At 34.3% G+C, this 25364-nt stretch overlaps 2 protein-coding genes across 7 annotated transcripts in view; one reads left to right on the forward strand and one right to left on the reverse strand.

Annotated features, from left to right (window-relative positions):
* Nucleotides 1-17905, reverse strand: part of LOC128212936 (calcium-regulated heat-stable protein 1-like) — a 31148-nt gene extending 13243 nt beyond the window's left edge. The window contains exon 1 of one of the 2 annotated variants that reach the window (XM_052918352.1): nt 17794-17905. The gene's annotated coding sequence lies outside the window, so the exon portion shown is untranslated. Of the gene's footprint in view, nt 1-10551; nt 10704-17793 lie in introns of those variants that run through there. The other variant, XM_052918343.1, reaches the window with a different exon arrangement.
* On the forward strand, nt 12943-22719 carry LOC128212906 (uncharacterized). 5 transcript variants are annotated; one of them, XM_052918333.1, is made up of 4 exons: nt 12943-12993; nt 20490-20636; nt 21023-21126; nt 22389-22719. In XM_052918333.1, the coding sequence occupies exons 2-4, from the start codon at nt 20522-20524 to the stop codon at nt 22515-22517; spliced, it is 348 nt and encodes a 115-aa protein (XP_052774293.1). In that variant the 5' UTR covers nt 12943-12993; nt 20490-20521; the 3' UTR covers nt 22518-22719. The 5 variants fall into 5 exon arrangements, with proteins under 5 accessions (XP_052774293.1, XP_052774276.1, XP_052774285.1 ...); XM_052918316.1 differs by lacking the exon at nt 12943-12993 and adding an exon at nt 13073-13408; XM_052918325.1 differs by lacking the exon at nt 12943-12993 and adding an exon at nt 14574-14667.
* The last annotated feature ends 2645 nt before the right edge of the window (nt 22720-25364 follow it).

Genomic DNA, 25364 nt, shown 5'->3' on the forward strand with positions numbered 1-25364 from the left:
TAATGGCTGGTAATGAACTTATCCAAGATATTATTCCCATACATATTCTGACCATATTTTGTGATAATTGGACGAAGGTTTCTAAAGTTATTGATCGGAACAAGACCAATTTTAGGTCATTTCTATAATAAAAGGGCAATAACTCTTGAATTACTACAGTGATCATACTTGTTCCAGATACAATGCCTAGACACATTCTGACAAAATTTGGTGATGATTGGACAAAGGTGTAAAAAATTATTGATCCAATAAGACTGATTTAAGGTAATTTCTCTAATTAAAGGGTGATAACTCTTTAGTGACTAAAGCAATATGGCTTGTTATTTAATTTATCTGCAAATTTTATTCCCATACACATCCCGATCAAATTTGGTGATGATTGCTCAAAGGCTTCTGAAGTTATTGTTCCTGTAAAACCGATTGAAGGTAATTTTTATAATATAAGGATGACTACTCTCAAGTGACTTACAGCGATATGGCTGGTAATCAACCTTGTCTGAGATATTATGCCCATTTACATTCTAACCAAAATCGGTGATGATTGGACAAAGGCTTCTATAGTTATTGATCAGACAAGACTAAGGTAATTTCTATAAAAGGGCGAAAACTCTAGTGTGACTTGATCAATATAGCTGGTTATCAAAGTTATTATAAAAGATATTTTTCAAATACACATTCAGACCAAATATGGTGATGATTGGACAAAGGCTTCTCAAGGTAATTTGATCAGGCAACATCAGACGCCATTACATTTGCATCTTCAAAGAAAAAAGTCGAAAACAATTATTCAATCTCACATTATAATTTAAGTAGTGATGAAACGATTATCGAGTACAAGCGATACTTCGCCGCTGACAATGCTATGTCGTTGACAATCGATAGTGGTTGTCGTCGCCAAAGTTACTTCCTGTAACTACGTATTTTTTTGTTTTGTGGTAAAAGTCGAGTTCTCGTTGAGCTCATTTTAACAAAGGGAGGTCACTCTCTTACACAAATGGGGTGAATGTAAATACTTTTGCTTAAAAATTTACAAACTCTACCAAAATTACAAATTGTTTTTAATTGTTTATATATTTCATAAAACCTTCAATAACCTGTTTTTATGGTGAAGTGGGCCCGGTCTTACTTGCAAATATTGCGGCTCGATGCATTCTGTTTTTAATTGTATCATTTGTTATTATCTAATTTACCTTTTTTGTTTTAGAAGTTTAATGAAATTAAGGTATTCTAATGAAATATTCAATATTCAATGTTCAACAGGTTACTGAATGTTAAGCTGGATCACAAATAACTAATATGCTTTTACATGGATAAAATGCTATAAAAGATAACTTATATGATGCAGTGTGCATCATTTTGCAATTGGTGTGCAATTATTAAGTATGTGTTGTGTTGTTAAGTTCAATATTTAAGACAGAAAAAGGTTATGGAAATTTACTTACTGTTTCAAAAAGCAATACTATAGCATCACACATACTGATTCCTGGTTTAACCATTTAAATGATCATGATGATACTATGTATAAAGAATGTATTCCTTACTGTTATATGAACTTTATATTTATTTAGTTATATTTAAGATATAATTAAGATTTAATTAAATGTATATGTGTCTACATACTGTATGTTTAGTAATGTAGGGCATATTAGATTGTCATTTGAATATGGAAGTGGTTGACAGCCGACCTGGTACAAATGTACAAAATGGTCATGTTAATTACAAAAACGTGTATTCCTGGGGTTGTAAAGCTGTCATATTTATACAACAAATTAGTATAAGAGAGATGATTTTGGATGTAAAAACAGAGGGGTTAGGCAAGGCAAGGAAAGCGGCCTTGGGTCCTTAATGGACGGCAGTTAGGATGCGGGATTACCTTAAATGTCATGCTGTATTTAAGACTTATTATTATACTTAGAAAGAACGTGGAACAATAAAGAACTAACATTCGAACGGTTGTCGTTTAATAGCTTAAAGACTTCCAACAAGTTAAGTGAACAGTAGCATTACGAGACAAATTATCAGTAGCAAATGGAGTCCGATTTTCAAACACTATATTTAAGCTCAGTGAAATACTTTAAAAAAAAATCTGATCAGTGGATATATATACAATTTCATATAATTTTATTACTTACGCAGATTGCAGCAAAACTTAACTCCGCTCATTTTCAAAATCTGTCTTTTGACAAACAAACTTTAAACTTTCTCTTTCAATTAATCTCAACAAAAGACTTGTCAAGAATTTCTTTCAAATATGGTCAAAGTTCAAAGAATGTTCCCAGTGAATATTCAAAACAAGATTGTTACAGCTATATGAACAGACTGACAGTATCTGCTGATTCCAGAGTATTGATCCATTCATTAGTTTCTAGGAGCCATTTCTGGGGAGAAAACAAGGATTACATTACCATACACACTCTTCCTTTCTTCTTTTTACAGCAAAAATTTCATGAACCATTAACGGTTAAACAAACTTGAACTCTTAATGAAATTAACAACAAGTCTTTCGTGATCATAATTATACACTAACCCTTAGCGCTCATTAATAAACACTCACACTAAGCGCTTGAGAATAATTTTAAACAAGAGGGCCTAGGTGGCCCTATATTGCTCACTTGTTTGGACATAGAGTTCTTGATAGGACAACATTATGGACGCCATGTTTACAAGGGCCATAACTCTTATAGGATATGGTTACTGTGAATTAGTTCATGAGGTTTGAAGCTTATATCTTCAAAGATAGTAAAACAATACAATAACAATACAATAATAATATGAAAAACAAGACGCCAATGCTGCAACGCTGCATTAAAGCTGGATTTTTTATTTGAAGATGCAATTTTACAAACCTAGGATTTGAGCTAGTGACCTAGTATTTTTAACCATAAAGACCCATATTTATACTTATCAAATTTCAAACTTTATTCGTGATATGCAGGCCACCGGCCCAAACACAACAATATATACATTATTACGAAAACATACAGTATATGCTAGTTATACATACAATAATACATAAAGTGTTATCCATTATTAAACATCAGTATTTATATATTCTATTACAAGTCATTTTGTATAAATTATTGATAATCTATTCAAATAGTCTATTCAAATATTTTTAAGTAGTCAAATCTCCGTTTAAATGCATAATACAAATACATAGCAAGATTTCGATTGGTTTCTTCATTTCTTGTGGACATTATTTGACAAAACTTAACATGAGAAGGGTTGCATGTAAAAGCAGGTGGAATGTACTCCTCACGAATATCATTATATAGGGGACAGATCAAAACAAAGTGTATTTCATTCTCTACCATACCTTCACAATAAAAACAATGTCTGAATTCTCTAGAAATATTATAGTATCGTCCTTGTTTTGACCTGGGATGACCGGTAAGCTAGATATTATGCAGACGAATATTCTGACCAAGTTTCATCAAGATATGAAAAAAAATGTTGAATTGATGATGTGGAAATATTTTTCCTAAGATTTGACATAGTGACCTAGATTTTGACCAGGGTTGACCCATATTAAAAAATATGCAAGATAAAATGCAGACAAGCATTCTGACCATGTTTCATCAAGATTTGATAAAACTTGTTGAATTTATTACCGTGAAATATTTAATTTATTACCGTGAAATATTTCTTCTAAAGATTTGACCTAGTGACCTAGTTTTTGACCCGAGGTGACCCATATTCATATATATTCAAGATAACATGCCGACAAATAGTCTGACCAAGTTTGATAACCATTGGATAAAAACTCTGATGTTATTACATAAAATGAAAACTTTAACGCAGAATTGTTAAAGTCAGCCCGCAAAACCGCCCGCCAAGCAACTCCATTCCATTTCTGCAGCATTTCTAACAAGGAACGCTGCAATCATACTTATTTGTGGCCGTGGGAATTGGTCCAACGACAAAAAGTTAAACAGTATTATGATTTATTTGCTAAATACAACTACAGTGGATCAACACTCAAGTGATAATCTTAAATTAGCAGATATATCTTTATTCATAATCAAGGTTTCTATAAGTTTGATATGGAAAATGAATTTTTCATAACATTTCAAGTAAGACAGCGCGCTCGACTACGCCGCTTTGACTTAGAATACAATAACGATGTAATAATACCAAGTTTGGTCTCTTTATGTCAAACCTAACTAAAATTATTCGATACATAAGGTGACTTTGATGCTGCCCTCCCACCAGCCCGCCTAAACAATGACGCAAGTCATTCAAAAAACTTGATTTCCCGTTATGAAAATGTGGTTAAGAATATACAAATATGCCTTTCAAAGGAAATTAAAAAAAATCAAAATAATAATAATAATAATAATTCAAGGGCCATAATATGTATTTAGGCTTAAAACAGAGTTATGTTTCTTGTTGTAAGATGGTCATAAATAATTTTGAATTTTATTAAGCGCATTTAATGAACGGTATTATTTATTAAAATCCCAACTTGCCCTTAACTTTTACTTGCCTAAAACTTTAACCTAAGTCAATCAGGGGCCGTAACTTGTATTAAGGATATGGAGTTATGTAACCTCATTGGGTGATGGTCCTGAACAATTTTGTGAAGTATTAAGTCAATTGAATGAAGGGTATAGAAGTTATTAAACAATATCCCAACCTGCCTTAAAACTTTAACCTAAGTTCCATAGTCAATCAGGGGCCATAATTTGTATAAAAGATAATATGGAGTTATCTAACCTCATTATGTGATGGCTCTGAACATCTGTGTGAAGTATTAAGTCAATTGAATGAATGGTATTGGAGTTTTAAGTGAAAATCCCAACTTGCCCTAAAACTTTAACCTGCCCTAAAACTTTAACCTAAGTCAATCAGGGGCCATAACTTGTATTTAGGATAATATGGAGTTATGAAACCTCATTGTGTGATGGTCCTGAACAACTGTGGGAAGTATTAAGTCAATTAAACAAAGGATATAGAAGTTATTAATAAATATTCCAACTTGCCCTAAAACTTTAACCTAAGTTCCATAGTCAATCAGGGGCCATAATCTGTGTAAAGAATAATATGGAGTTATCTAACCTCATCATGTGATGGCCCTGAACAACTTAAGTCAATTGAATGTAGGGTATTGGACTTATAAGTGAAAATCTTCGAATAGTCGAGCTAAAAATGACGTAAGCAGCGCACTCAGCTTTCAGACTCTGTAGTTAATCAAGCGTGTCGCTGATGATATCCTACAAAATTAAGGCAGGTCTAGGTTGATTAATTCAGAATTTTAATGCTTTCGCGGATTACCAAAGACAATTGTATTTATGATATAATGATAATGATAATGGACCTTCATAACAAAAGTGTGACAACTGATGAGAAAAAGAAGGCGAATATGACATCACTTTGATATAATGAAAACAGCTAAGTCAATTAACACAGACGGTTATCGCCCTCAAGAATGTCCCATAGCTACAATAGGATCTCCCCTGGTAGTAAAGGATGTGGTATTACAAACACTGTTTGCGTATTACAAATTCTGGGTTTTTTAGCCATTTTCTGAAATTAAAAACAAAAAATCACTAAAAAACTTGATTGGTAAAAACCTGCAAAAACCGAACCTCGCAAAAAATACATGTACATGGAATTATGATAATTCAGTATGCTATCACTGCCAAGTTTTAATTTGTGTTCGCTGTTTCTCAATGTCATCGTTCTTCAAGCAAATATGTGCGCATGCAGGTGATGTCAGCAAGCGTGGTGGTGAAGCTCGCGATATTGTAACCGTTATACAGATTTTTATTCCTACTTGATAGTCTCCTATCTGAATAAATGATTTTTCGATATATAATTACATTATTGCATTTAATAATTATTTGAGTATGATCGCATGATTCAGGTGATTCCTGCATATTATGTACAAGGACAGCAGACTGCAGTGAGTCCACGTTTTACACATTTCACTGGGTACGTCACCAGTGTCAATATTAACAATACTACTCACTAGTTTAGTAAAACAACATTGAGGAATACAAAAATCTCACTGTACAGTGGGTACACAAGTGAGTCAGTCCCGAGTCTGAATTTGGGTCCCCCTGAATTTCTTGAAAGTTCATGTAAAAATGATATTATTATTAATATATCGCACACACCAAAGCGAAAGTATGGCTGACTTTTTTACTATAGTCACGTCATGAATCTATAAATAAACAGGTCATTTCACAGTGCGCATGCGGGTTAACGCTTCCGTTTTGTTGTTTACATTATCAACAAGGTCAGAGGTGACAAGACATTTATTATCGGTACAATAATAATGTTGAATTATTTTGCTTATGTGTAAGCACCGCCTAAAAAAGATGCCAACACTGCTGACTTTGATGCCTTAATGATGCAACCTTTGAGTTGTTACAGTACAATTTACGGCACAAAAAAACGGCATCCTTCTATTCATCATTCTTTGTTAATTGGCATCAAACTAATCCAAAAAAAATATTCTTTGTTAATTTTAAAGACATATCTTTTAATGCTTTGATCGAAACATGATAGAAATAAAATTTCCAAAGTTTTATTAATTATCTTCAATCAATATATAAAGTTTTACGACATTTTGGCGCGAAAATTAGCATACACAATTTTTCTGTCGTCTGCTGTTCCAGTATGCACTACACCTGTTGGGCAGTCTGATTGATTTATCAGCAGCTCAACTAAATATAAACTAGAGTTTTTACAATCCAGATGTAATATTCCTACTGTTTCTCGATCAAAAGAACAGACATAAGACAAGACCCCAAATCTAAGAATAGTAACAACATCAAGTTTTTGCTTACATTGTATCCATCTTTGTTTTTGACTGAAAACAAAAGAGACTTAGATATTCTACCGCTTTTGAACTTAATCTACCGACTTTGAGACTCAAATCTACCTTTCTGCCATTGCCAGAGGTTCACTAGTCTAAAATAATAGACGTGTTATACGGGATTCTTCCAATCCCTAACGTCTAAACGGAAATGTGCAAAAAACGGGGGTGTTTTAAAAATATTGAAATTGTTTTAAGTGAAGTATTTTATGGTTGAAATTGATCATAAAGAGTTATATTCATATTTTACCATGTAAGTGAAATGTTATTTTGCACTAAACAAGCATTTAATGCATTAAAACAAGTTGTTTACCTTTCCAATAAAACAAAAGTTGACTGACACAGACAACAATTATGCGAAGGGGAACAACTCGATACAATCGTAATGACTCGGCCTCCTCCGACAAAGCTTCGAGATAGACCTCGTTATACAATCGTAACAACTCGGCCATGACCGAAATGTTCCGAGTGATTTAAAACTGTGCCCTTAAGCCTTGCAGGTGCCCTTCATGTATATATCGTTATGTTTTGACAGAATGAAATGAAGAAAAACCGTCAAACTCATAATTATAAGTTGGATATTTATTTTTTGTGTACGGAACAAATATAAAATAACATTACCGTATTATATCATGCATAGGACGCACTTTTTTACCCCCAATTCTTGTCTTAAAAGTTGCCTGCGTCCTTTCTATGCTATTAGAATTTCATCTGTTTTTCCCATTTTTTTTCCAAGTCCTTTTCAGGTCGAAAATATTAAATGTGCGAAGGTGTGAAAAACACCCGTTGTCTGTCATTAGAAATACATCAATAGAACAAACTAATGCGATGGTAATACCGTATGGTTGTTTGTTCGCACTTTACCCGACCTGCCTTCCACTGGCAAGGCTAATTACTGACACGCATTAATTATGCCGACATGCTTTAATCCGCGCAGCGACACGCCTTAACAAAACAATCATCAGTTTTGACAATACACAGTTGATATTGCAACGGCTGCAACGGTTGCAACGGTTGACTGTTATTGGAAGGCATGTGGGGACTATTGCAACGGATGCAACGGTTGACTGTTATTCAGAAGGCATGTGGGGACTATTGCAACGGATGCAACGGTTGACTGTCAGTCAGAAGGCGTGTCGGGAATATTACAGCATTTGTATAAGTCTTATAATATGCGTGAATGTTCTCAAAATGTCAAGACTTATATCATTGTTGTGTACGCTAAATTACCGAAATACGACAATAATTATCGAAATGCACAATACAGATATAGAATTATGCCTTATATACAATTTTTTGTTTGTTTTTTACTTCAATATATGTTATAAATACTTTACCAACCTCAATTTTTCGGCTCCGATTTTGACATTTTTCCACTGCGTCCTATCTTATATATTAAGGGTTTTTACCCGTTTTTTAAATATTACTTTGCCTGCGTCCTATCTATGCTAGTGTCCTATACATGATATAATACGGTATCTGGTAATATTTATTGTTTTTATGATATTTTATAGACGCTATATGCTATAACCCGGAATCCTAATCGGAACAACTACCCACTTTTGATACTAAACAATTTGTACGTGAAGGATTTGCCATATCAAAAATCTAAAAAAAATCCGTCAACGTACAATTATTTGGACTAAGTGCAATTGATGTAAAAAGGATTACTTTCAACAGGTACAGTCTTCTTTTTTTGTTTTAATAGACTAAATTGGAAAATTCTTAATAAATGTGCGACCAAATTCTGATCGGCATTTTGAACATGTTTACGAATTTTGTTATGAATGACCACAGTGACTTGAAGGGAATGTGCTGAATTTTGACCTCTAAAAAAAATTAGTGAAATTTTACCTAAAATAACCCAAAATATATATTTTTTTCTTCAGATTCATCAAAGGGGTCACTCATACCAACTATCTAGCATAAATAACTATGAATTACGGCACTTTTACAAAGTCAGAAAATCTCGATTTGTCTAAATAGACTAAAGTGAAACAACTCCAATTTCATCGAAATGTGACAGCTAAGAACAACATGCCTACAAAGGCACCCAAACGAAAAGTTGCAACAAAAACATGCAGCCAACATGCAGATAAAACTTCAATCTTTCAATTGCAACCAATATTCTCACCTGAACATGCATCTAGTTGGAGAAATTTGATAAAGTTTCTGAAAATATCGCAAAAATATCTCAACACAGACGTGCGTTCTGTTTTGCAAATAAACCAGTCTAATTTTTTTTTTAAATATTGTATTTAATAATACAATCAACCTTACTAATATTTCATCAATTACCTTTCATTAATAAACGAACAAAACAGCCTTTACTCGCGAGATAATGGGTAAATTAAAAGAAAAAAAATCACATGCAGGTTTGGTTACATTACACTATTACTTCTTCCCCGAATTCGGCTACCACGTCTGCTTCATGAATAAATCAGTTTATATGACTACAGCTCGTTTAAATTGTTATATCTTATGAATTAAAACCCAGGTGTTAAAATGAAAAATGTTGAACGTTTTAAATTGAAGAAAAATTGCAATTGATATATTGCGTGTACCTTTTGATCGGGGTGGTGAATATGGCAAACGGGGTTGCCGTAATACCTGTATCCCCCGACTTCATTTGTGGATAAAACTTCAAGAAAATATCATTTTAAAAGGAAATGACAGCTAAAGTATGTTTAAATACGACGGGGCGGACGTTTTTTGGTTCAACTGATTCATTCATGAAGCAGACGTGGTAGCCGAATTCGGGGAAGAAGTAATAGTGTAATGTAACCAAACCTGCATGTGATTTTTTTTCTTTTAATTTACCCATTATCTCGCGAGTAAAGGCTGTTTTGTTCGTTTATTAATGAAAGGTAATTGATGAAATATTAGTAAGGTTGATTGTATTATTAAATACAATATTTAAAAAAAAAATTAGACTGGTTTATTTGCAAAACAGAACGCACGTCTGTGTTGAGATATTTTTGCGATATTTTCAGAAACTTTATCAAATTTCTCCAACTAGATGCATGTTCAGGTGAGAATATTGGTTGCAATTGAAAGATTGAAGTTTTATCTGCATGTTGGCTGCATGTTTTTGTTGCAACTTTTCGTTTGGGTGCCTTTGTAGGCATGTTGTTCTTAGCTGTCACATTTCGATGAAATTGGAGTTGTTTCACTTTAGTCTATTTAGACAAATCGAGATTTTCTGACTTTGTAAAAGTGCCGTAATTCATAGTTATTTATGCTAGATAGTTGGTATGAGTGACCCCTTTGATGAATCTGAAGAAAAAAATATATATTTTGGGTTATTTTAGGTAAAATTTCACTAATTTTTTTTAGAGGTCAAAATTCAGCACATTCCCTTCAAGTCACTGTGTGAATGACGTCCAGGCTAACCATCATTTAAAAAAAAGCCTGGACGGCATTTTAGAATGACTAGTCTTGCACTAGGCCTTTAGTTTATGTCTTTACTCTTTTGCAGCAGAAAATGGTAAAGATTGACATCACAACGCTCTGACATTGATATAAATAGAGTATGCACGACTGATCAGAAAATACTGAAACAGAGAGCATGAGCAGCCTTACCCCACCCACCCCTCTGTGTTCTCAATTAATACAGGCTGACTACAGAGAACGTTATTTATATCTAACAAATGAGGTAAAGGCTTGTGTATTTCTAATGAAAACTGACATGACATTATAATTCAAAAACAATATAACAATAAATTTACCGATTTTTATATTTCTCAATATATCTTCAATCGACTTCCGTAATCTCCTTTCCAAAATATTTTTACAATGCCCGAACTTATATTATACTTAAGATTAAAAATAATACAAACATTAAGACTTCAGTGTTTGTTTTTTTGCCCTTTTTTCAGGGAAAAAAATAAAATAAACGTATTCATTTTTTTTTACGTTTGGAGAGTAGGTTAATGTTTAAAAAAGCACACAACAAATTTCTAAGTATTGTACGCAGTGAGCTCCCCTAAAACAACCTGGTTTAGCACTTATATTATTTTACTGGGTGAGTACCATAATCGGAATAGTACCTAAATATGGAACACCCATTATAAAAGCGTTTTTCCGATCGCGATCAATTTATTTACGATTCTAATCAATAAAAATGATTGCTTTAGATACAAGTTCCAAATAATATGATTCTGTGGTAAGTATTTCAAATACTGTAATCATTCCAAGTTCTTCATGTTCAAATGTCAATACATGGCATGCGGGGGAATGACTTCATGCTTGCCACAATCACAGCATACTGGTACAGCCTGTTTTTGTTTTACTTAAATCGTCAAATTTTACTGAAAGAATTGACAAAATCCAAGCTGGAAATAAAATAAATTATTAATTTACCAAAACCAAACTTGTAGCAATAATTTTGAACGAATACATAAAAATAAATAATTAATTAATACTGTTCCAAATTTAGGTACTCTGACAACAAAAATGGCCGTCCTAGACTGTACGGTTAATAACATACTTTTCATGCAGATTGGTAGTATCTTGAAAAAATGCCATATATATCAATCAATTTGTCTTGAACCCTAGAATGCTAATGGAAATTTTTGTAGTCGTGGTGCAAGTCTAAATAAAAATATTTCAGAAATAGTGCCGAACGTGTTCCGATTTAGGTACTCACCCAGTATGCTCTTTATTATTTCCTCTGATCGAGATACATATATATTAACGAATTAACATAATAAATGCATGTGTTAACAATATAAACGAAAAGAAATATGTCATGATAAATGCATGTGAAATATACTAATGATATGATCAGATATACATTTGCAAGCAGAAATATAACACACAATGGCAAACTGTGCATTGCAAAAGAATATGTTTATATCAAAAGAAACGGAGAGGAAAAAATGCATATGCGAACAAGCATAAATGTTACATAATCAGGGTAAAGATTTGTGCAATCAACGACTCGAAACAGGTTTTCAAACATTACTACAATGAACGGAGGTTAAAAAGGACCATGTACGATATCTACATGTACTTATTATAATTGTAACATTGTACCGGCATTATCATACAGCAAACAATTAACATGTATTACATAATTATGCAATCAGTCACTTACATTGACCTGGGACTGACAAACGAAATCAACGAACATAATGTTGTAAGAAAAGTTTTCTGAAAACGTATTTTTAAAATTATTTTTAATATCAGACGATAAATTGCATGAAAATAGAACATGCTTTACGACATTATTGTTGTGGGCTCGCCTCTCGTGCGATGCCCGTCGGTCAGCGGCGCTTCCCGACGCTTCTGCCGCGCTCTCCGACGCTTGATAGCTATATTATAATTACTCAGGATGGCTATCGTTTTCCAAGTTTCACCATACTCAGCTATTTGGCCCAAATAGCTTATACTCGGCACCATTTAATGATTACATAGTCCCGGGGATGAGAAATGGTACCAAATCCATATAAAGTTCTAACGTTTATTGTCAGGAATTTCTTCTTAACATAAGAAATGGCACAATAATCTTCTGCCAACGTAAAATAACAAGTACAAGGTTCTGAGTATTCGTGAAAATTCCTAACATCTATGAAATTTCAGCAAACTGCGTAAATAAATGCTGATTTAATCGTTACGTTATTTATTTTTAATCTCTTATACTTAAGTTTGATCAAAATGTGCTTAAATGTGCTTAAATTAATTTGTTTTCTATACTTTCTGTACAATTTTTGCGTAACCCCCCTGCCCCGAAAAAGACCAAATTCCTACTCCCCTCTGATGAAAAAATCCGCTCTTTAAATACTCCAGAGCAGACGACGGCATCGACTCGCGATCGACTTACGATCGACTTCTAGATCGACACCAAAAATGTGCATCGACAACAGCTGATCGATCGAAGAATTTGCGATCGATCGCATAAAGATGAATCGACTCGGTCAAAAAAAAAATCGTTGAATGATAAATGATGGCGGCTAAATAATTCTGCTGATAGCTAAATCTACATCGCATTTTTCTCAGCAATCAAACGACTTTTAGAAAAGCTATACAGAAACCTTAAAATTACAATACAGTGCTATGTTTATCGTAGAGTTTAACAACAAAAGTTATATCCCTTGGAAAGAAATTAGCCATGCAAACCATGACTTGCTAGGGACAAAAACAATGTTAGACGGATTTACATTTACCAGGTTTGTGAGTTAAAACCTGAACAAAACGTGAAATCATTTAGCAGAAATATAAGACTTGTGCATTTTTACGTTACGCAATCAACAATCATCGTGAAATTCTCTTACAAACGCATATTTTACTTTTTAAATGTGAGAACTTGCAGTGAACATTTAGTTGCACAGATTGTGACTGCAGTATACAGTACAGTATCATGCAATTGTTAGACAATTAATATATGGATGCCAAATATGAAAATTGTGATGATTGCTACAAAAATAATGAACATGACATGTACGCCATAAATTTAATATGCTACTAGGCAGTTTTCAAGCCAGTGCATTTGTAATAATTTGGGTACAGCATCACAATCTGCGAAATCACGGATACTCCCAAAGAAAATATTCATTAATCAATACGAATACAGTCATTTTAAAGGTCAGTCCATTTAATTAGCATTAACGACACTGTCCATATGTGCTGGGGCACATCATTATTTATAATAACGCCACACGCGTGACAAAACATAATTGACTTATTTTCGTATATGCTAGGTTCAATCCAAAGTTTGCTAACTTCTAGTGCCGTCTTAATTGAAAATCGTTTGCGCAGGTCTATATAATGGCCGGTTCGATTGTTGTATGTAGGAGCATTCATGAAGCGATCAAAAGTTGCGTCACTTTGAACTCTTAGTTTCCCATTGTCTAATTTCATTTTATACACCAACCTTTTTATGTTTCGACATTGACTTTTTAGGAAACATTCATGTTTGTACCAGGGTATATATTTAATAATAAAATAAGCTAACTTGTATTTTGACAAAATTCTCATAATGTCTGGAACAAATCCTTTTTGAATACACTTATCAGTCCTGCAAGAAAATAAAGCTAGTCTTTTATTGCAAACCAGAAGGTGATGTGATGTAAAATTTAATCTGAAAAAAAAACACCACCGAATACAAAATTAATTTCTTGTTGCCATGCGGATGTGGAACGGCTGGTGTTCCCGTCTAAATATCTATATCGATGTGTAAATCAGTACAAAGACTTTTCCACAGTTTCTTTAAAATAATAATAAGAAGAATATTTCAGCTGATCCATGTGCAATTGATATAATAACTGTATCCTGATTAGGCACAAGTGTGAGGGATGGCCGCATCCAAGGGATTAGTAAGACTAATTTTGATGCAAAGCATCAAAGACGTCGCGAATGATTTTGAAACATGACTTAAGGGAAGCAGGTGCATTTAATCTGGATACCAAGTTTGAGGTACCTGGATATAAGCATTCTTCAGTTATTGAACAAAATCATATTTTCAGCTTAAGGTCACCACGACCTTGACCTTTGATCAGCAACCTCCTCCACGGGACGCATCGGCAAACTATGAAAGCATGACAAGGAGTACAGAGTTGAGCAACTAATAAAACATAACAAGCAATAACAACCCAGTAAATATCTCTATGTTGTTATGAGTACGCCAGTCCTGTTTATTTTGGATCCGACTTATATTTGGCGGTTTATAAACACAGGATATTGACCATTTGGCTTTGTTAACAATCAATTCAAATGCCATACATTCAAGGTCTTTGGATTCCAGCTCCGTCCGACGCCTTCGCAGGGACATCAGATCTAACAAAACAGGCTCTACCTCCATGGACATTCCCGTCTCTTCGCTCTAGTTTGTAACCCTCAGCAAGGTATTCTTAAGGTTACCACGACATTGACCCTAACGGTCCATATGTCGACCATATCTCCGGGAGTGGTCCCACACTATATCGATATGAAATGTTCACTGCGACGACTTAAGGGGGCGGGGGCGGGGTTGACCGACCCGCCACTAGATCGCAATGTATATTTATAATGAAAAGTTAAACTCCAATGTAAGAAAAAGTATAAGAATTAAATCATTGATAATTTAATGGACTTTTACTGACCTACGATTTACACACATGTATGTATACATATCTATACATCTCTTTTTGAGTAAATATCACTTTAAATCAATTCGATTTACCTTCATTTTTATCACAACTAAATATAGAAGATACAAGATACAATTATTTTTATTTAAAGTCGGGTATAGAATAACAAGAAATTATTAGCTCAAAGAGCTATTTTCAGACATGAATAACAAACACACATAATATATTAAAACATAACATTGAGCTGATGACCTGGAAGTAAAAGCATATACATATAGTTTAAAATAGGTACAACTATTGGAACAAGTTTTTTTTTAAAAAGCGCACTAATGTCGATATCTCAATACATCAGCAAGGAAATTTGTCGAAATCCCTAGGGTCGGGCATGTGCATGTGTGTATTGTGTCTGTACAAATGCCTACTTGCTTTAGTTTTCTGTGCTCAATGTTGCTATGCTTGTTTGTAGTTTTTAACCATCTGCTTGTTTGTAGTATTCAACCATCTGCTACTAACTTTGTTATTGTCATTGCCAGTATATGTACTTAGTTGCCATTGTTTGTATGTCTGATTAGTTACTGTCCTTTGTACTCCTTGTAATGCTTTCATAGTTTGCCAATGTGTCCCTGTGAGGAGTTTGCTGATCAATTTTCCCCAAATCTGATTGGGGGGATATAGCTATCATACCATTTATTAAAGCATACAATTTTTGTGTTCTTTTTTTAAGGTTCTTATTATCCTTTTTATAGCAGTTTTTAGGCAGATTCTGCCCAGATCAGCAACTTCAACACAGTTTTTATCCTTGTGTGACTTGTATGCGCTCATATTGTTTAAATCAAATTGAAATGTTTATTGTTAAAAGTTCTGTGATAGATGCCATTCTGGTGCAATACTGATATTATGAAGTTCTGTGATAGATGCCAATCTGGTGCAATACTGATAAATTATGAAGCTATCTGTGATAGATGCCAATCTGGTGCAATACTGATATTATGAAGCTATCTGTGATAGATCCAATCTGGTGCAATACTGATATTATGAAGCTATCTGTGATAGACGCCAATCTAGTGCAATACTGATATTATGAAGTTCTGTGATAGATGCCAATCTGGTGCAATACTGATATTATGAAGCTATCAGTGGTAGATGCCAATCTGGTGCAATACTGATATTATGAAGCTATCTGTGATAGATGCCAATCTGGTGCAATACTGATATTATGAAGCTATCTCTGATAGATCCAATCTGGTGCAATACTGATATTATGAAGCTATCTGTGATAGACGCCAATCTGGTGCAATACTGATATTATGAAGCTATCTGTGATAGATGCCATTCTGGTGCAATACTGATATTATGAAGTTCTGTGATACAGTCAAACCTGGTTGAACGGTCACCATTTGTATTCAACCTTCTTCAATAATATTGAAACAGATGTTATTGATTGTGGTGTGAGATGGTGGTTAAGATACATACTCCATCTCTGAATAAAGCTAAAGTGGCGGAAATGTCAAACCTGGATTAAGTGGCCACCTGTCTTAAGCAGCCACTTTGATCATTTCCCAAGGGTGGCCACTTAATACAGGTTTGACTGTAGATGCCAATCTGGTGCAATACTGATAAATTATGAAGCTATCTGTGATATATGCCATTCTGGTACATGCACAAAGAAACATTTGGCGATTAATTTTCCCATATGTGACCTTTAAAACCATACATATAGAAAAAATCTGAATCCCCAACTACTGACTGGTTTGCAGTTGAACATTCGCGAATAATCGACTGGAAATGGACGAATATCCGACTGGCGAATATACGAATAAAAGTAAATTAAAACAGTGTTTGTCGCAAAGATACATATGTGTACATGCATAAAGAAACATTTGGAGTTTGATTTTCCCATATGTCCCATATGTGACCATTAAAACCGTATATATATTCACATAATCTGAATCCCCAACTACTGACTGGTTAGTATAGTTAAATATTCGCGAATAATCAACTGGAAATGGTCGAATATCCGACTGGCGAATATACGAATAAAAGTGAATTAAAACAGTGTTTATCGAATCCCCAACTGGCAACTAGCAGGTAGTTGAATATTCGAATCCCAAACTGGCAACTGGTAAGTAGTTGATTATTTGAATCCCCAACTACCAACTACTTTCCAACTTTACCGTCATAATGACTTTTAGCTTTTATACACTTGTTATACCATTTTCTTGACAGGTATAAATTGAGTAATACCTTTTTTGATAGCATCTGTGAATCTAAGCCAGATCTCCTCAACTGATAGACTGTCTGAACCTTGTAGGATGTCAGACTTGGTAGTGTTCATAAATTGTTTGAAGTCATCCCAGTTTGCTTTTCGATAAAGGGGTACAATTCTTGGCTTTTGTTTGAGTATGTTTGGACGGGCATTAACAATGGTTGAAATGATGTCATGGTCACTTATTCCAGGTATGATATTTACTTTGTCTACAAATGTAAGGTTGGTTGTTAGAAAAAGATCCAGGATGTTATCATTTCTAGTGTTTTCACTGACCATCTGTGTCATGTTTTGATCATTTATGATGTCAAGGAATTTGTCATAAACAGTTGTGGTACTGAAACCTGGTTTTAGGTGTGGCATATGTTCTGAATCCCAGGTAAGCTTTGGAAAGTTAAAATCTCCAAGAATAAGTTTTGTACCCTTTAATTTGTTGACAAGGTCCAGTGACTTTTCAAGTTCAAGAAGGCTCTGAAGGTCAGACTCATGTGGCCTATAGTAGGATAAAATATATATGGGTTTACAACCCTTTATTTCAAGTTTAACCCACACAATTTCCCCCCCCCCCGCCTTTACCTTTCAATATATCGTTTCTCAAGGCAGTATAACCTAAGGACGGAGGAAAAAAAACTCACTTGTATAATGGTCCTTTTTAGCCAGGACTCAGTGCCTGCAACTAGTGTAATAGTTCCGGCTTTTCCGAAAATAAGTCCCGGTCCCGGCAAATTTAACTACGCCCCAAAACTGTTGTTTGCTACCGGAAACAGCATGTGTAAATAGCAAAAGTAAATAAACAGAATAATGTCAGCTTCTCTAGTCAAGAAAAGTTTGTCACTTTTTGACGATGATCTAAAGACAACAGGGAATGAAAGTAAAATGATATTTCTGTTTCCATCTTATGACATTGATACAGTATGTTTTGTCTTCAGAAATTTACTTTTACTTTGTATTCGTTCGATTTATAAAGTTTATTATATTATAATGCTTTATTGTGTACTGTATATATTTTTTATTTAATTATTCATTTATATACATGTATTTATCAGTTAATATATTTTGTCCTAGTGTTGCAATTTTACAATTTGCATTTGAAGTGATCTGTTTGAGTATTTCAATAACCCTAGTGTACCAAATCTAATATGTAGCTACTGTAACCGAACCTCAACGAGTGGTAGTAAGCCACACGGGCGGTTACAAGAACCCTCAGGTTCAACACAGGGCAAAGGCAGGGATGTTGGGTGTGAAAAACAACTGAGATGTTTGCATTTTTTATACAATCTATTCAAAAATTTAAGTTCATTAATTAAATTCAAATGGAAATAATACTGTAAAACCAAAATAACTATGAAACTAATAAATGCCTTAGATACACCTAGCTGCTCAGGCAAGCCACGGTAATGCAACTTTCGGCTTAAGTTTAAAACAACTCTGTAGAGTGTCAAAAATTGACAAACAGTATAAAAAGATAAACTCCAAGTAATTTATTTCTAACTATCAAAAATAGAGAACTTTCACATCTCAGGCACAATAATCAAGTTTTAAATTGAAAAACCTATATGGAAAATGTGAGTGGCCCACAGGGAAACCACGCACTACCTTGACAGAGTTCAAGAATGTAAAAATGGTGAAGATACCGTCAGAGGACAGATAACTTACTGAAACTAATTCAGTCGGTCTTTAAGTAGAAAGAAAAACCAATCCAAGTATGGTTTATAAAATATGAATATTAATACAAGTAGCACAGATTAATTTGGTTATAAAAACAACCAAAAGACAAAGCTAATCAACTTTATAACAAGCTAGGTTGCTAATTATAAAACATTTTAATGATATAATTTATTCCAAACAAGCTACTTAAAGAAATCTATTTCATATTTAATTTCAAAATAAACACATTTCCCAATGAATCATTTACGAACAAACTGAAACTAACAAGATTTGCATATATACAGTTATTAATTGACAGCAGACAGTAAACTTTGAATATAAAATCATCTTCTTTAGCACAGGAAAATGTAGTTACATGTACACAACAGTCTACACTATAGACTTCCGTCATAGTCAGTTGGTAGAACCCATTACATTACAATAATGAGCGATCAGGGATACTTCTTTTTATCATTTTTGATATTTCTTATGTATCCCTGTAACGCTACAACTCACTACCATTTAAAACCCGGCGAAAGAATATATAGTAATATTATGCATCGATGTTGAATAATAATGACAAAAACTTTCAAATATACCCAACAGTGATCTAAACTTGATTGAATTTGTCATTACTGGGTAGAGTCGTTATTTTCACATAAATATACTCTGGGTCAGCAATACAATCAACACATGTAAGTGTTTATTGATATTGGAACATGTTTTTTTGCATAATGACATAAATAAATATGTGTTTAATAGAACGCAATAATATTTTCGTAGAAATTTGAATTTATAACCTTCACGTATCTGCCATAGTAAAAATAAATCGTCAAAAGACTCGTTGACTGCCATTTAGGTGGACTAATCTAATATGGTATATATTATTAGTTCAATAAATTGTTTGTGGACAGCAAATCCTTCACATTTAGGGATAAAAAGAATTCTGTTTTGAGCCTGTTATTTTTTTGACTATAGAAATTGTAATATTTTATCAAACTTATTGATTTATATTGAATGCCCATTATTGCCGGCTAGCCCTTACCCTAACACGGTTCTCTCATGCTGACAGGAAACTTTGAAGAAAATATGGCAATATTAAAGAGTGCATTCTCAAAAAATCATCATGATATTAATTAAGAAACAACCGGCTTAACTTTAATCAAAATAATTCCACACTTTCAAACATAAATAAAATATATGATGCTTGGTATTTTGTATGGTAATACTTTATAAAGGTCATACATGTTTATAATTAATCATATTATAGGACTTGGGGTCTTTTAGTTAATCCATATTTAACCCCTTACAGCTAGGGAATAGATCTTTAACAGACAACATGTTTTGACAGTTACAGTATTGTTATTGTTCAATGGTTTGTTTGTTTTGCACAATTAAAATAGTGGTCACAGATATATGCATGCCAAAAATGTCGCAGATAAGGCATGGTAAATTCAATAATCAGTTTGATTATATAATTTTCAAACCTATTACTGATACAATGACGATGATGATGATGATGATGATGATGATGATGACGACGACGACGACGATGATGATGATGATGCAGCAGGAGGACTAACACTGTGTTGGTGTAGTTCAATATTGTGATAATAATGTATCATTAACTGTTCTTGATTGATAAATGAAAATGTTCCATCACAAATTATATTCTCCTTTGCAGAAAAGAAAAAATCAGGAAAAAACAAAAGTTTGATGGCACAGATTGGCAGTCGAAAGAAAGGTGTCAGAAAACAACTGAAAAAGCTGCAGCAAGGGCAGCTGGCAAAATCTAGAGATAAAGTGAAGCACACCAAGAGGTCAATACATGGTCAGTTTTTTTTTACTTCTTTCAAGTAGTTTGAGTTGAAATATAGCAACTTATTATCATACATAAAAAATATTTTCATTTGATACCTTTTGTCCCATTATATTGATAATAATACATGTTTAATTAACTGGGTACAGTTTAAGAGCGAGCGATTTTACAATTGTTATTCTTTAAGCCTTAGCCTAGTTTAACCTTGACCCATTTATCAAACCCCACCCTAACCAAACTCTAACCCTCAAAGAAGAATATAAATTTTGTAGAGTTATATTCAATTACATAATGTATAAGGAGTAAAAATGCTTATTTAGCTGATGGACTTACTGCACACTCAAGCTGATAGGTGATGAAATAAGATAAACAATACATGTATAAGGACTACATTTCAGGCGACTCAGTGCCGCGTGAGCCGGTGGACTACACAGAGGAGAGTGTGAAGGCACTGTGTAGACTCACAAAGATAAATGCAACTAGTAAACACATCTCTGAAACAGTGAGTAACCAATACAAGCAAACATTTCATAGTAAAGATTTGAGATGTTAAAGAGACGATGGTCTATACCTTATACCTAGAACTTCAGCTGGTTTGACACTCCATCCATGCTTGTAGCCTTAAATAATTTGTTGATTCAACAAAAGCTTATTTGAAACTGTTTTGTGCGTACTTGATTTTAAGTACATGTACACGCGATTTTGATGGGTCTAGAGTTAGTGTTACTGATCTGCAGGTCTTATTTGTCCATATCCTGTATCACATTCATGAACTGTTGTTTTTGTTGTTGTTAATGGGGCTGTACTCTGTATGATAAAATAGTGGAAAAAAAGAAAATTGTCAAAAACTGACATAAACTTGGCATCGATGTGTACAATGCATTGAAACTTACTAACTGAAGTACCACATAGTTAACAATTTATTTAAGTTTAGTAGTTTTTTCGTATTTTTCCATTAAAAAATATTACTGGGTATGTCTACCAGGTAGAATTTATTCCTTATGCGTGATTGGCTAGTCGGTGTTATCACGTGATATTACCGAGGTAGGTATATAGCGTAATTATGTCTTCCATTTAGAGTAAGCCGTTGTAGCCCAGTGGATACGACGCTGGACTGCTATTTTGGCGACACGGGTTCGAACCCGTCTCCGACACATTTTTTTTTTTTACATTTTTTTTTTACAATTATGATATTAAAGCGTAACACATTCTATTAGATAATTGTCCTTAGATTCGTTACAGAAAAAAATATTTTTTGGTGCCAATCTGGTGTACAGTCCCTTTAATGTTAAATGTAAATCAGACATGTGAAAAGATATTGACATGAAATTTGGTTGGCATGTTGACAATGGCAAATGGAGATTTGATGCATGTAGTACGCTGACTAGATTCTTTTGAAGGGTGATGTTCCTTAATGCACCCCCATTGTAGGGCGGCAGGCATTTAGACAGGTGATTTGGTGATTCCCAACAGGTTGGATTTTTACAATCTTAAGAGTCCGCCACCTACATGTAGTTTTTTCATGGGAAGAGATTTTTTTCTGAAGATTTCAATGCCTGGAACATGATGAGAACCCAGGAATTTTGACAACAAAGTTTGCGGTTTGTCCATACAGATGTGTGTGTCTGCCACCCTCAAACACCAATGGGTGCATTATCAACTGAAAACAAATAACATCAGAAAGAATGGTTGTCTGCAAGTTTTCTTATGTTTGAAAGATAAAAACTGTTCAATGTAACAGTAGTGTGTTCCTTATATTTTCAGGTTTTCCAGCATACTCAAAAGAAAACTGTACCTGCTAAAAAGTCCGAGATGAATGGAGAATCCTCAGCATTTACCAACAATGACTTTGAAGATTTTGCAAAAGAATATGATTTTAGCAAAATTAAATGAACTATGCAGCAGAAGATAGCTAATTTATAAGTTGAATCCCAGAACAATATATCTAACATATTAATGTGTATATTGGTTTTGGGACTAAATGTGTACATGTAGTTTGTAGTATTTAAGTTTCAAGCTAGTACTATATTTGGAGTGTTTACACATTATAAATAAGTAATATGATCACTTAAAAAAATAAAACTGTTAAAGTGTTCCCTTTGTACTCTTAAAAATGTATTAATATATTGCGAAATATTATGAAAATGTGGCAGTAGCGTTACTATTTTTGGTCTTGTAATGGCCTTAATTCAATATCAGAGATAATCTACTGTCAACTTAAAGTGCACAATTATAATGTGCCACAACAGAAATTAATTAAACAAGAGATGTTTGTCAAACATTATCCCCCCCCCCCCCCCCCCTGAGCGCCATGTTGTCAGGATTATATGGAAAATTGAATGAAATATGCATGGACCAAAATGACAGCTGATTTGTCACTGACATTGAATGCCTTTGGGGCAGTTTTAAGATTATAACCATTCAAAGTGTGAGGATAGAGTGAGTGATGACTATGACCTTTGACCTCAAAATCCATAGGACTCATCAGCTGGTCACCAAAAATCTAAATGTCAAGTTTGAGGGCTATGGGTGCAGGCATTGACAAGTTATCTCACAGACAAGCTTTTTTCGTTCAAGGTCACTGTGACCTTGACCTTTGACCCAATGACCTAAAATCATAAGGGTCATCTACAGGTCAGACGCAACTCCAAGTCAAGTTTGAGGGCCATGGGTGCAGACATTGTCGAGTTATCACTGGAAAAAAAATTGCATTCAAGGTCACTGTGAACTTGACCTATGACCCGATAAATCCTAAAATCAATAAGGGTCATCTACTGGTCAGGCCCAACTTCCATGTCAAGTTTGATGATCATAGGTTCAGGCATTGTTGAGATATCACTGCGAGATTTGTTAACTTTTTTGTGTAAAAGGTTACTGTGACCTTGACCTTGGCCTGGTGACCCTCAAAGTCCAGAGGAGTTATCTACTGGTCAGTCCCAACCTTCAAGTCAAGTTTGAGGGCCATGGGTGCAGGCATTGTCGAGTCATCACTCGGACAACCTTTTACCATTTAAGGTCACCTTGACCTTTGGCCCGATGACCCCCAAAAACAATAGGGGTCATCTACTGGCCAGGCCCAACCTCCAAGTCAAGTATGAGGGCCATGGGTGCAGGCATTGTCGAGTTATCACTCGGACAACCTTTTACCATTCAAGGTCACTGTGAACTTGACCTTTGGCCCGATGATCCCCAAAAACAATAGGGGTCATCTACTGGCCAGGCCCGACTTCCATATCAAGTTTGATGACCATAGGTCTAGGCATTGTCGAGTTATAACTCTGACAAACTTTAAAATTCTTTTACAATTAAAGGTCACTGTGACCTTGACCTTTGACCCGATGAGCCCTAATATCAATAGGGGTCATCTACTGGTCAGGCCCAATCTTCATGTCAAGTTTGATGACCATACGTCCAGGAATTGTTGAGTTATCACTCGGACAAGCTTTGGTCTACCGACGGACCGACCGACCGACCTACCGCCCGACATGTGCATATACCCCTCTTCTTCGAAGGGGGTCATGATTAAATGGATATTCTCTTCACTAACCAAAGCATGTCTTAAAAGGATGTACCAGGAACGATTCTTCAAAGCCCACCACCTGATAATGATAAAGGTAGCTTGATAAGCTTGTCATTGTAATCATCGCAAACGTCGGAGTTAATCATGCATGCTTTTGATACTAATGATTAAAATGGCAAGTTTTTTCATTGAGGAGTGCGATCAGATGAACATGTCAACAAGACTTGGTAGTGCTTCTTCTACATGGTGAATAATTCAGCTGTCAGTGACTCAAGCCAAAACACCCGGTGCATTATTTCGTAAATTTTAAATGTTATCATATAAAATCACATGAATTTATGCAGTAATGTAATGCCTTGGCTTTGTTAGAGAATTATTATAATATTTCCGTCACAGTGTAATGGACCTTGACTTAAGTCAGTATAATAATAACTTGTCAATCACAGAATGATGATCCTTGCCCTATATAGAATTGTTATAATCTCTCAGTCACAGAGTTATGGGTCTTGACTTATTTAGAATTGTTATAATCTCTCAGTCACAGGGTTATGGGTCTTGACTTATTTAGAATTGTTATAATCTCTCAGTCACTGAGTAATGGGTCTTGACTTATTTAGAATTATAAATATCTCTCAGTCACTGAGTTATGGGTCTTGATTTATTTAGAATTGTTATAATCCCTCCGTCACAGAGTTATGGGTCTTGACTTAGTTAGAACTATTATAATCTCTCCGCCACTGAGTAACGGCCCTGGACTTAGAAATAATATAACTCTCCGTCACAGAGTTATGGGCCTTGACAGTAAGAATAATTACAAACGCTCTGTCAGAGAATGAAAGGCATTGACTTATGTCGACTTAATATAATATCTCCTTCTCAGAGTTATGGGTCTTGACTTAGTAAGAATTATTAAAATCTCTACGTCAGAGAGTCAAAGGCCTTGACTTAGGTAAAACTATTATAATCCCTCCCGTCACTGAGTTATGGGCCTCGACTTGGTTAGAATTATTATAACATCTCCGTCAAATAGGTATTGCCTTTGACTTAGATAGAACCATTGTAATCTCACATATTTGTGTATACACTTAACAACTTTTCCAATTGGTCAGTGTTTAAATTTCAATATATTTAAAGATGAATAAAGACAATCAAAGCGAATTCAATGATGAAGTTGGCATACCGTTTCTATAGCCTACTTCATAATTTTAAGGCGTATTTCC

The sequence above is a fragment of the Mya arenaria genome, chromosome 2 (assembly GCF_026914265.1).
Source record: "Mya arenaria isolate MELC-2E11 chromosome 2, ASM2691426v1".
In the NCBI taxonomy this organism is placed as follows: domain Eukaryota; kingdom Metazoa; phylum Mollusca; class Bivalvia; order Myida; family Myidae; genus Mya; species Mya arenaria.

What these genes read in the sequence shown, in the direction of transcription:
- LOC128212906 (XM_052918300.1), top strand. Translation starts at nt 17,960, where the DNA reads ATGTCAGCTTCTCTAGTCAAGAAAAGTTTGTCACTTTTTGACGATGAT. An exon ending in CACCAAGAGGTCAATACATG is followed by an intron (nt 20,637 to 21,022) that starts GTCAGTTTTTTT and finishes ACTACATTTCAG; the next exon opens with GCGACTCAGTGCCGCGTGAG. An exon ending in GTAAACACATCTCTGAAACA is followed by an intron (nt 21,127 to 22,388) that starts GTGAGTAACCAA and finishes TTATATTTTCAG; the next exon opens with GTTTTCCAGCATACTCAAAA.